Consider the following 13,877-nt stretch of genomic DNA (forward strand, 5'->3'; position numbering starts at 1 on the left):
TGAGCTTGGGTCTTCCAGATTCTACTCCAGCACTTTAGCTACTATGCCAGGCTGTGTAGCTATATAAAATTCATAATATTCACTATGTTTAGACTAAGTTATCTTTTTTATATTATATTGCCTGAGCATGGCTCTTTAACTCGCCAAGACTTCTTAACTTATCAAATAAAAATGAGAGTATGTCAGATATGGCACACATTATGACAGATTTGATTTCTTGTATGTTTAGTTTTTGTTATTCTGAAAAGTTAATAGGAAGTATTCTGTATCACTCAATTTGTGTATCTTTCAAATATGACACTAGACCCTTTACATACTTTTAAGAGTGCATTTGCTCTTATGATTCAAAAACTTGTGGGAGTGCTAGTTACTGGTAAATGTGCTAATAGATTAATCAAGACCTATAGTACCCAGTTAACTTTCACAAATACTGTGAATAGTTTTGTTAATGATAAAATATTTCCTGTTGATCTTTGTGCTACAGAGCAAAAGAGGTATTCTCTCTCCTCTTCCCCTCCCTCTGGACAAAATTAGTAGCCTATTTATGTAATCCTGGAAGAAATAATGTAACAACTTTATCCAAAGTTTTAATGGACTGCATCCTATAGGTATACATAAAAAATAGTGTTATCACACTTTACTCACACGAATTTCCACTTCTTATTGGATTGAAACCAAGAGTTATAAAAAAGAGCCTTCTCTTTCAGGTGTAAATAAATCCTGAGAGGTTAATGCTTGTACAACAAAATGCTTGTACAACTCTCCATGCAAGAACTATTTATTCTGAAACTGCCACCTCTTTGTACTGGAAGCTATGGCAAGCATTTCCGATTCCCAAAAAGCTTTGGTTTCCTCTTTGCCTTAATCAATTCCAATTATTTGGGGGGAGGATAGCCTGAAAAATTGGAGTCTTAAAGTACTCAGAGAATACTGTTATTTCTTTTCTGACATAGAATGTTATTATTTTGTACAAGTTACTCCACATTTTGCCATATATGGATCATCAACCCCTAATTTTGCAGTAAATAAAATCCTCTTGAAATCAGCGACAAAGACTTTCTCCCACCTCAGAATATTTGTTGCCTGGCATGTAGTACATAACCTAATGCTGAAAGATCTATGGGGCTTCTGCTATTTTTCTTTTATTTCATTTATACATCAATCTGCTTGGAAATTCCACTACATATCATTCTGACTGCACATCACGTTGGCATAAACAATCTAGTCTGAAAGGCTTACTGGAGCCAAAAATACCCCCAACTCTGAACCAGTCAGTGATTTGGATCCAGGCTAAATTTCCCAGTGGCAGAATGGAACTTCTCTGCCTCTCCCCTCTCTCTGCAGCCCACCAATCTCCATGCAGTGCTGCTCCTGGGGAATAGGGGACCCAGAGGAATGACATAGGGGCTGAGGTCAGTAGCAGGAAGGGGGAATTGGTGGAAATTACTACTTTAGTCTGGATCTAACCCAATGTTTGTCTGAGTGACTCTTCATCAGCAGAAATTTCCAAAGCAACTCATGATGACACAATTCTTGGTCTACAAAGCTCACTTTAATATGTGATTCTGGGAGATTATCTGTGCTCTATTAAGAAAAAAAGAATCTTGTTTGTTGAGGAAGTCTAACTTTAAAAAAGGTTGTTCAGTCATCCCCATTTCAAAGGAATATTTAATTAACAGGAATGTCACAATACATCTCTAATTCTCTTTATAGTTTCATTGTCATTAATGATCAAATGCATAAACATTTAAAATTTGAATATAGAAATATACTGAATAAAATGAAAATAGTGAATCAGAAGCTAGCTAGGAAATGGAGGTGTGAGAAAAAAACAAAGATCAAAAAGGAGAAGTGAGCAAAAGAAAAGTCAAAGGTGGAAATTCTCTAGAGAAGTTAAGGTGAGGGTGACTAAGGGAGTGTCTAGGGACAGTGAGAGAAGCAAGGAGAGGCAGTCCAACACCTTTCCTTTCCCAAACAGAGGTTCTTCTTATTGTTGCTGCTGGCTGAGCCAGCTGATGGTTACCCAAGGAAGAAATTAGAGTTTATATAAAACAGAAGTTAAGAAACCAGTTGCTGCTACAAATGTTGTCTCTGCCATGAACACATTTGGTAAGCCATTATTTCTTAGTAGTAGCTGTACTTGGGGATAATAGAAATACTGACCTACTTTTAAGGATTACAGTGATAATTAACTTATGCTTACCTCTTGTGACTTGTTGGAAATGGAACACTTAATGGACCTAGGTTTAATCCAGTAAAGCAATTATATGCTACTGAATATTTGACAAGCTTTGTCAAAAGAAGGTCCTAATACAAACTGTAAACATTTAACTAACAGTTTGCTTCATGGTACATATGATGTACATTTGTATGTAGAATTAAATTGAAAATTAGATTGTGATTAATAATTGAGTGTAATTAGAAGCGTGCGATATCTAGTGGATTGAAAAGAAGTCTACCATGAATGTATTTGCACAACATATTTGAAATATATTAAGTTCCTATTAATGGAATGTTTAGACAAATTAGAGACTTTTGAATATTGATTTTAGACAATTTCAATGTAATTTCAATGTAAATAATAATTTGTTTATAATTAGAATGAGATTATTCTTGAAGAAGTGACAAAATGTTTCCAAAATATTGAAAAAGATTGACAAATTTCCTTCTCTGTTTTAGTTGATAGCATGTCAAATGGTTGGGTATTGATGGTTATAGCACTCAGTATTTGGGCATACATTTCCCTTGGGATTGCCAGTTTGGAAAGGATGGAACGGCAACTGGGTACTTAAAACCCATATGTGACTTCTGAGTGGAAAATGTGAAGCAAGCAAGCGTATCCATAAGGATGGAATAGCAAAGTTAAGATCATGCTAAAGAAATACATGTAAATTAAACAAAATTAGTTTTGTAGCATCCAAAACAAAGTTTAACAAATTTATTATATCCTAAACTTTAATGGGCTAGAGCTGATAAAGCAAGCTTTTTGGCATAGATGTTTGTGCCATAATAAATGTTAATCTTTAAAGTGCCACAACTTTCTTTTTTTGTTTTTGTCGTAACAGATTAACACAGATGCCCCTTTAGAACATGTACAACCTTTATCTGGCTTTTATTTTGGATGCTTATTTGGAGTGGATGGTCTTGCTTCCCCCTCCCCTTATTTCACCAATGCATGACTTCAAAACAAAAAGCCTAGGCCCAAAAAGCCCCCCCCCCCATTATTTCTTCATAATATATTGAATTCTAAAATGAGATTTTAGAAATAAAAATAAAAAGTAGGGTTGTAAAGCCTCTGAAAAAGCATTCAGCTTTCTCCAGGGAGAATCTAGTACCTGAATTCACACCATGTGACCTTGGAGCCATATCTATTTATGCACTCAAGCTGAAATCCCACATTTTCAAGGTGGACCTCCCACTTCCAGACTAGATTGAAGAGCAGCTAAAATTAGTGCAGGGAATTTTCTAAAGTGGTCTCATTATTCCTTTGGAAGCCAGTAGCTCTTTCTAGATGAGCCTTACAGTTTGCCACCCATGACTGCATTTCCTGCCTTGAAAGAAGACTACTGTGTTTCACTAATCACAATGTGTGTGTTCTTGTGCTCTTATTTCTTGTACATTCTCTAATTGCTTTTCTTCGATATTTAAGACAGCTGAGTCTATAAATGTTTCTGTCTGGAATGTGATATCTGGAAAATATCTGACCCCTCAGGAGCGAAATCTTTTATACTAGAAGGATCTCTCATTAATTTGTAAAAAAGGCCATGGGCAGCTCCATCTTAAGACTTTGATGCTGGCACTATGCTGCCAGCTTGGCACTAATGCTATTAGTTGTCATCCAGTGACTGTCCCACAGAGGGGAAATAAGTGACAAAAACATTACTTGGCAATAGTTTCAGGTAGGTAGCCATGTTGGTGTGCAGGAGAAGAACAGGATTTGAGTCCAGTGACATTTTAGAGACCCACAAGATTTTCAGGGTATGAGATTTTGAGAGTCAAAGCTGCCTTCTTCAGATAAAAGTTGCTGCTGGACTCAGACCACTTACCAAGGCATTGTGATCACACCAAAGTGTGTAGCAACCCCACTAACATCCACCAATGATGGACTGGCATGCTGCTGATGCCCCCATGAGTGGTACATAATAATGGAGACAACCACTACCTAACAATGCAGCCACAGCCTCCTGACTTCAGACAGCAACTGCCCACATGTGGAGCACCAGAAAGCAGGGAGAGAAGAGGCTAAAGGGCCTTAGGAAACGAAGTCCTGCTGTGTCCCTAATGTCTCCCAGATCTATGCTGGTGTAGCAGTCATACGGTGCTAATGGAGTGCTGGTACACCTTACTACCAGTGTATGTCCACATTCTTTGTAATGTGCTGACATATTTTCAAGATACCCTGGCCAAGACTTCATCACCAACCAAAGTCCTTTGGGGCCATAGTTTCTGATAGGACTATACATCTAAATAAAGGTAGCTATTATGCCGTACCTCATACTTATGGTTATAGACAATTGGCAGCTTGTGGTATTTCAGCGGTTTTGTGGCAAGGAGAAGGTGGCAAAGCTGTGTTTCACAACCTCTGCTCCTCTTGTGGTTTTCTAGATCCAAACTATTCAGTTTTTAAAATATCTGGAATGTATGTCAGAAAGGATGGACCTATGGAAATGGTCTTCAGCTGATGCAGAGTAAATGAGTGATAAAATGTAATCTTATTATCTATTGTTGATCAGTTCCTAAGGTATTTAACATGATTTGTGAGTCTGTATGTGTGTTTGCTCATGGTACATATTTATTTATGTTGCATGTTGATTTAGCAAAGGAGAGTCATGTGTGAACTGACATGGATTCACAGTCTTTGAGAGATGCATCTATCAAGAAAGAAGAAATGCACATCTTCTTCCATAGTCCCTAGACAAACTACACAAAGATAGAGCAGTATTGGCAGTAAAAGTACAATATTGTTTAGCATTTTCAACATATATAACAGTAAACCTGTGTAGCTTAGATCAGTAGTAGAGAACTGGAAATGCAAATATTACATAGAAATTGTATTATTTTCTAAAATAAAATGTCCAGTAAAATAAGATTGTAATCTTATGCACACTTACTTTGGAAGCTCCTTTGAATTCAGTGGCATTTTCATCTGACTAAAAATGCAAAAGATTGGATTACATCTCATAGAACTGCACAGTTTAGTTGAGCACACATATACTTGATAATTGAGGGCGTATGAGGAAAATCCAAAAGGAATTTTATCAAACAGATTCAGGACCTGTGTTTGCTTGTTTCTTTTTTCCTTCTCTAGAGTACATGGAAACAGGAAATGCAACAGTTCCAGAAGAACACTTACTGGAATGCCCAGAGCCTAATGATCAGTCCTGTGCTTTGTCTCCTGAAGTTTCCCCATCACAGAAGACTAAAAGTATGGTTTTATTTTCTAGGCAACTATTTTATATTTAAAAACATGTTAAGAAATAATGAGAAACCTAGTCATTATAAAATACTACATCTCCTTTAGATGAATAGGCCTGGCTTAACCACAGGAACCGAATGCGTTGAGGTGTGTGAATGTGATAGCCAATGGTTCTAAATAGTTCACCTTAAAAAAAAAACTAGTCACATGGTTGAAGGATGTTAGTTGCCACTGCTGTCAGTCATAGTCTTGCATGCTTTTACACACATTGGATAATGCACTTTCAGTGCACTTTAGTTTTGTTTACAACTGGATTTTCCTGAAAACTCCAGTTGCAAACCATGACTAGAGTGCATTGAAAGTGCACTGAAAGTACATTATCCAACTTATGCGAAACAGCCTGTTTATCAAAACCAGGAGTTTTAGCAGTGGAACTTTTAAATCCCTGCTTAGTGAAGGAGGATATAGATGAAGTGCTGTTTGGTAAGCTGGCTACCTAATTCCACTGCACACTTCTCACTTGGACAAACTTTGCTATTACTGCTACCAGAACTGCTGGGCAAAGCTGCAGATACTATGCAAGATGTATTTCCAAAAAACCAACACCTCACACATTTCAAATCATGTGTTATCTGTCAGTGTTATCTGTAAATTTTAATAACATGGTTCCTGTGAAATGGCTTAACGAGCTACCTGGTGTAAGTTCTTGGAACTTTAAACTACTCCTTCAGAGAGGCTATTTCAGCAGCATTCACTTTGCAGGGGTGGAAGAAAGTACATTTAAAAGACTGGCATCTCAGAGTCTCTCTACACAAGACATCTTCCACGAGTAGGATCAAGTGAAAGATCTTATATTTGTTCTCCCATTGTGGATACACATGCACCGCTAGGGAGACAGAGTACACTTGAATATAAGGCCACACAAGGGGTCATTTCATAGAAAAAGAGCTGGAGGAACTCATTAGCATAACTTATTAGCATATGCCACGCCCCTTGATATCACCGGAAATGTGTCATTAGCATAACTGATTTGCATATGCCACACCCCCTGACATCACCTATCCTGGCTGCTTTGGACCATATCCTGACCGTTCAGGGCCGAAATTGGGCCCAAAATGGCAAAAAGGGGCCCAAAATGGTCAAGATCAGGCTGCTACTGAACAGGAGAGTGATCCACCACCCGTCAGAGGCCCGATCCAAGCCATTTCAGCCCCAATACAGGACAAAAAGGGCCCAAAATGGCCGAGAGTCAGGTGGGTCTGGGCCACCTGACATGTGACCTCTTTGGGGAACTGCCGGAATGGCGTTCCCCCTCGAAATGAGCACGTTCCCCCTCGAAATGAGCCCTGGGCCACACAGAAAGTAAGTCACTTGAGCGCCCCCATGTAAGATGTCTTGTGTAGAGAGACTCTCAGGCTTAAAGTTAGTATGCGTAGACTCAATCACTCTATTTTGGGGGACCCTCCATTCACATTTTTCTCTATCCTTTTAGCTACTGGAGAAAATGTGGCAACACAATGCAATGGTGCTTCTGAGCATGTGAAATCCACAAGTACAACCAGCACAGACAATCCTTTTATATAGGCTTCGTATTTAGAAACAGAACAATGGGTTTAATCAAGGCAGAAAGTAATATTTCAATGGTGACTTGCTTCCTGTGAAATGACTCCAGAATACACACTGAAAGGAGATCTAAAATTTGGCAGAAGTAATATATGAGCAGTGTCCATCCTTCCCTCCGCATACAATTACCTTGCACACATTATGACAGAGTATGTATCAAACAAAGGTTGAACAGAATATCATCTCATGACTGATCATCACAAGAAGCCCCCAAGCATCTGAGATGAGGCTGTTTTCATAGGCTAAAGCTCATTGACTTGGATTTGGAGAGATCCAAAAGGAAGGAGGAGCCAGTTCAAGGAGAACAGGCCATCCCACTGCATATTTTAAATCTGTTTCTAGGATTAGACTGTCTGTTAAACTTAACAGAGTATATTGTGTATTACATTTTGATTTATTTTTTATGTCATAATATCTGACTGATATCTTGCTTTTTGTGAAGGTGAAGCTGTGACTGGAGAGTTATCAAAGCTGTTAGATGAAATAAAACTGTGCCAAGAAAACGATTATTCATTGGAACAGCTGTGCAATACAGTATCAGATCATTACTTGGACAATGTCAGCAAAGTGTCAGAAGAACCAGTGATGAATGGAAGTCAGGCCAAACATAATATAGTAAGTAAAATGAGATGTAGAGTATCTTCTAATCATCAGAGCATGTGCATGCGTGTGCACTCATACATATACAAACACATTTGTTAGGGTAATGCAGGCTTTGTTATAATTGTAGCAAAGGGTTTTGATTCTGTGGTAAGTGGCAGGTATTACTACTAGATAAATGGATTATTACAACACTTCCCAAACTTTTTGAAGTTGGTTCTATGTTCTAAATGTATTGTACTTTCTAGTCTCTCCTGTTAAGCAGGTGAGTGTGTACAGATTTTTGCATAAAGCTATGTGGGTGGCATGCTGTTTTGTGCATAGTTTTCTGCAAAGGGGATAAAAGATATTACTAGGTAACTAGGTAAGTTTATTGTTTGTGGCCAAAGGCCATTACAATCCAAACACATAAAACCCTCTAGCATGTAAACATATGTACAAATATTAAAAGATTAAAATAATCTAGGCAGAAAATACCAGTCAGATAAAACCATTGCTCTCTCTAGAAACAACTCTAGCCCAGATTTTCTTGGTTGCTAAAGCAAACAGAGAGACTTTATAAGAAACAAATGCAGTGATGTCAGACAGGAGAAAAAGCAACTTCTCAGAGTCTGAAGAGGAGTTTAAACCAATTAAAAACTCTTCTAGGGCCGATTCCAGACGGCCTTCCCCATTGCGAAACGTCGCGCATCGTCACGCAGAAAACGTGAAATATCGCGTTTTCTCACGCAAGACTCGTGCGAGAAAACGCAATATTTCACGTTTTCTGTGCGACGACGCGCGACGTTTCGCGATGGGGAGGGCCGTCTGGAATTGGCCTAGGAATTTATTCCTTGGCTCTGCATAAAGTGGGCAGGATAATAGGTAATGTGGTAAATCCTCCACAACATGAGCACCACAAATACAGTCGCGGAGGGCTTGAGGTGTTTTGGCACAGCGCCCAGCTAGTAGCGCTGTGGGCATAGTTTGGAACTGAATTGAGGTAAAGGCTGTTCTTTTTTTTTTTTTAACATTTTTTATTGAAATTAAACAAGTATAACATACAAACTAACAAACAACTTACAGCTGAACAAGTAAGAAGTAAATGCTGTTCTGAGGTTGTGAGGGAGGATGTTGACCAAATAGGGTGCTCTAACATGGTCCTTCTTGAAAAGTTTAAACCATGGGGAGAATTTAGAATAGGAGATTGCCTGCCTATCCATTACGGCATCACAGTGGAATACCCATTCCCGAATGTTAAAGCCAGCAACTGGAACACCCTGGGAGTTGTCACAGATGGAGTAACATCGAAGGATGTTGTTATAGTTGGCTAGTTGTACAACCTCATTTTTAAGCATAATTTCGTAGCATAACCTGTGCAATAGATTGGTATTGTCGTTACACTCCTTCCTTTAGAATCTGAGCGGGGTTAGATGTACACAGGCTCTGACTGAGGGCAGGCCAAGCTTTGCTCGCATAAAAGGTGTTAAAGATTTTAAAATATAGTGTGTGTGAATGAGGATTAAAATTTTATGAATGTCGTTAGCCGCCCTGAGCCCATTTGTGGGGAGGGCGGGGTATAAATTAAATCAAATCAATAAAGAATAAATAAGAGATGATGAGTTAGATCCAAGGACCATGAGCAGAGCTTTGCTTGTGGATGAGATCTTTCTCACATCTCTTTTCACACTGCAGCCATCTTACTCCCTGAAATGCTGCTCCCGGAGATCAGGGAACTCTCAGGAACAGCATGAGTCCAATGTGAGGAGATAGTGTGTACTTGTGTGCATGCATGCATGTGTGTGAGTTGGTAGGAATCCACAAAAAAACAGTTCCTACTCTTGTGCAAAGTACTCTTCTGTTTGCAGAAGAAGCTTTTGGATTCAACCCAATATTATTACTTAGTTATTATTTTATTTTAAAATGTATATACCAGTAAATTCATTAATAAAGCCTCAATAAAATATAAAACAGTTATGAAACAACAATTAAACTGAATTATAAAGCTATAAAACATCTGAATTAGCACCCCCACCTGATGGTCTACCATCCTGCCAACTTCCCAGGCAAGTGTTCTTTCGCCTCAGGCAGGGAAGGGGCTTGCACCACCTTGTTCCTTCTCCTGCCCTGGGCATGACAGCATGCTCCAACTGCCCCTCCTTGCAATTATTCCTCAGCCCTCACAGGAACCTGACTTTAAAGGATTGCCCTTGCCCCACCATCTTGGATCTTCTCCTGATCCTCACCCAACCTCCCTCAGTTGCCCTTTCCCAAGCCTATCTGATAGAAGGGCTGGGCAGACTCTGAAGTCTCCCAGTCCCATCCACTCTGTCCCAATCTAGGGCAGGGCATTTGTTCTGTCTCTGCTTGGCTTGCTTCTGCTGCTTCTGGAGCCTCTCCTGTGGTTCTCTTGGCAGCTTGGGGCCTGTGCCTGCCCAGTTCATTCTATCTGCAATCTCCTGTATGCTTGGATGAGGTTGAGCTGCCTAGTCGACTGCAGGAGAAGGATGAGTTAGCTGGGTGGCTACAAGCTGTTCCTCAGGGTTGTGCCTCAGATGCTTCTCTCGTAATGGTGAAGGTGGCCTGGGGCTCTGTAGAGACACCTGCAGCTGAGGTACTGTCAGAGGTGGCACTGCAGGGCCTGATGATGGTGTCTGCTGCTGCAGGGCTGGGGTGGTGGTGGATGGCAGGATGGCATCACTGGACAATAACAAATAATCCAAGAATAATACACTTTAAATTTGAAACCGGAAATGATCCACAGCAGGTAAAATAGTCCCTAGATATACTTAAATAAGACATGTTCATCATTGCGATTCTCTATCACTAAAAAGCCTGTTTGAAAAAAAGAAAACAAACCATTTTTTAATCAAAAGAGAAACTGAGTTACTTTGATGAAAATCTATAGGGAGGAAGTTATATAATATGGCTTGATTTATACGAGTTAATTAAATCTGAAAAAGTGGAGGAGATAATTGGGGTAAAAACAGAAATGGATGATATACTAAGTAAAAGAGATCAATCAATCAATCAAGTACCTTTAATGGCATACATACTAAGTAAAAGACAAATAAAAGAGAAAGGGCTAGCAGGGGTGTTATATAAATTAATGATAAGAGAAAAGGAAAGGATGATAAGAATACTACAGAATAAATGGGAGCGAGAAGGCTTATTTCATCAGGAAACGATTCAAGAAATAATTTTTTTTTTTTATAAATTTTTTATTTTTCATAACTACAAAACACTACACCAGACTATCACAAGGAAAGGGAAGAGGGAAGGGACAAAGGGGAGTGGAAAAAGAAAAAGGGGGGGGAATGAACTACAAACACTAAACACTACACTTCAATGTTTCCCTTCATACTGTCATAATACAAAAATAGCTCCATAGAATAATGATGGAGTGGTTAATCATACAGAGAATAAACATTTCAAATTCTGATTAAACTTTCCTCCCCCTTCTGGGTCCCGGACGCAATTCTCTCTGTGCAACTGCTGTTGCGATGCTCTCCTCCTCCCCCCCCCCTCCGGCTCCTCCTTTTCTTCGTTCTTGGTGCAGCAGAGTTCTGGGTTTTTATTCTCAAAATCCTTTAGTTGATCTTCTGATAATATCTTATAGGCCTGATCTTTATATCTGAACCATATTCCTTCCGGGAATAACCATTTGTACTTTATTCCATGGTCCCTCAGAAGAGCTGCAAACTTTTTATATTTAAAACGCCGTTTCCGGACTAGAAATGGAACGTCCTTCAAAATCTTGACTTTCAAACCCATAAAGTCCAAATCCGCATTGTATGAGTTATATAGGATGGTGTCCCGAATCTTTTTAGTTGAAAAGTCAATAATGATCTCACGAGGCAACTGTCGCTTTGTTGCATATTTTGAAGAAGCCCGACGGACCTCCAAAATGGCGCTTTTAACCTCTTCTTTAGTCGTCCTCGCGGGTGTCGCCAGTAGTTCCGAGACCAAATCCCACAGATCCTCATTTTCCTCCTCTTTCACGTTTTGGAGACGCAAAATTGTCTGCGTTCGTTCCACCTGTAGCCCGATCAGTTGGTTCTCCACCAACTTCAGCTCCTTTTTTGTAGCCTTCACAAGTGACGCACTTTCCAGAGCAGACTTTTCTGCCCCCCCCCGCTGCTGCCTTAATGGTTTTCACCTCGCTTTCAATTAAGCCCACCCTTTGATCAGTTTCGTTCAGCTTGTCAACAAAGGGTTTTATGGCTTCCACCACCGCCCTGCGCACCAATTCTTCGAGCGACTCCCCTTTCTGCAAGGTGGCCGAGATTGACTTACCGAGAGCGGGACTTTGCTTCTTTGCTGCCATTTGGGGGGGGGGGGGCGCCAACAAAATTCTGGAACTCCACGAAGGGGAAGAGCGAGTCTTCTTCAGATCAACCTCTCCTTCACAAACGCTTGTAGAACAGAAGGGATTCGCTTGTTTACAGGCTTCCGCCTGTTTCTTTTACTTGCCGTTTCTCGTTGCCCGGCGGCACTCGAGGCGCCGCGCACATCTGCCGGCCTCCATAGGGACAAACGGGCAATTCCCTCCCCGCATTGATTTCGGGGAGTTCTTCCCGCCGCGTCCCGGACCCTGGCTCCCTCCCTGGGAGTCCTGGGGGCTAATCCTTGCGGATCAGCCGCCCGGTCAGGGTGCCCGGTCGTTTCCTCCCGGACCAGCCGAGAGGAGCGTCCGGCATGGCTGAGAAAACGAAACCGAATCCCACGATTCAAGAAATAATGAAAGGTATAAATAAAATTAAAAGGGATAAAGATAAAGAATTGGCTAGGAAATTTATACGGAGATGGTATAGAACACCGGCTCAGATATCGTATATAGTTAAAGGAATGAGCCCTAAATGCTGGCACTGTGGCCAAGAAGTAGGCATATATGCTCATATGTGGTGGGAGTGTAATGTTGTCAAGGAATACTGGCAAAAGATTATAAGGGTAATTTCGGATTTATTTCAAGTGAATATAGAGGTTAATAGGGATTTGCTTGTCTCCGGAATATTGGGAAATAAAAGAGTAGATCGAAATAAGCAAGATTTATATAAAATCATGATTTTAGCCGGAATGGCTGTAATAGCATTGGGATGGAAGGATAAGAACGAATGGACAATGGAAAAATGGAACAATTATGTCTTTGAAGGTGTACAAGCGGATATATTTGTACAGATAACAGCTGAAGTGACATGGGAGGATAAACGTCAAAAGATTATAAGTAAATGGAGCTGTTATAGGCACTGGGTGGAAAGGGGGGAAGCCAACCCAAGCATTCAAACCCGAATGAAGAATTTGTGCACATGGTTAAAGATATGAAGACATAATGGGGGGGTTGGGGGTTGGGGTGGGAAGGGGTAAAAATAGCTGTATACGGTTCAATGTATGACTATGTATATATGTTATAACAATGAAAGGAAAAAAAACAAAAACAACCCCCCCAAAAAATATGGCTTGATCCCTTAGAAGGTTCTACTTCCGTAAAATTGAAGTAGGAGTTCTAAGACGCCAGCAATTTGGTTTCTTGTTTCCTTGCAGAGGACTGCCCTTGGTCCCTCAAGCGATGAGCAGAAGATAAGGAAATTTTATGTGCTTTACTATTATTTAGACAAATATCTTTTCTTCTTTCTTCCTGAATTCTTAGGTGAAATAAGTAGCATGATATAAGAAAGCAATTGAGCTTGGCTTCCAAAGTACATGCTTTTAAAATTTATTTTTCTATAAAAACAGAAGAACAGCTCATAGCATATACATTTTTTTAAAAAAGTAAACCTCCCTACCTATTGCATTTATATCCTGCTCTTCTTCCAAGGAGCTGTGGTGGGGAGAGCATACGTAGTTCTCGCTTCTTCCATTTTATCCTCACAACAATATTTTGTGATATAATGTACCAATTAAAAGAACTAGATGGTATTTTACTTCTAAGGATATTGCAAAACCCAGTAAGGAGTATAGCAGAAAGAATTGGAAATGTCAATGCAAAGATGCAACTTTCTGTCATATGTGGTGGACATGTAAGAAGACAAGATGATATTAAATGAAAATACATGAGGAGATGCAAAAAATGTTGAAGTTTTGCTTTGTGCTGGACCTTAAAAACATGTAATTAAATATTTTACCAAGTAATATAATAAAAGAGCATAGCGAACTTTTTAAATATATGGTGACAGTGGTGAAAGTAGTATATGAAACAAAACAGAAAGCAGAATCTTGTCCAGATATGACTGATTGGATGAATAAATTGTATGAATATATG

General features: G+C 39.7%; 1 protein-coding gene across 1 annotated transcript in view; it reads left to right on the top strand.

Moving 5' to 3' along the window:
• Window positions 1-13,877, top strand: part of ANKS1B (ankyrin repeat and sterile alpha motif domain containing 1B) — an 885,134-nt gene that overhangs the window by 147,010 nt on the left and 724,247 nt on the right. Inside the window, exons 7-8 of the mRNA XM_054988164.1 lie at window positions 5,309-5,425; window positions 7,482-7,654. Of these exons, the coding sequence (XP_054844139.1) occupies window positions 5,309-5,425; window positions 7,482-7,654 (290 nt within the window). The remainder of the gene's footprint in view (window positions 1-5,308; window positions 5,426-7,481; window positions 7,655-13,877) is intronic.

Source organism: Eublepharis macularius, chromosome 9 (assembly GCF_028583425.1).
Source record: "Eublepharis macularius isolate TG4126 chromosome 9, MPM_Emac_v1.0, whole genome shotgun sequence".
NCBI lineage: Eukaryota > Metazoa > Chordata > Lepidosauria > Squamata > Eublepharidae > Eublepharis > Eublepharis macularius.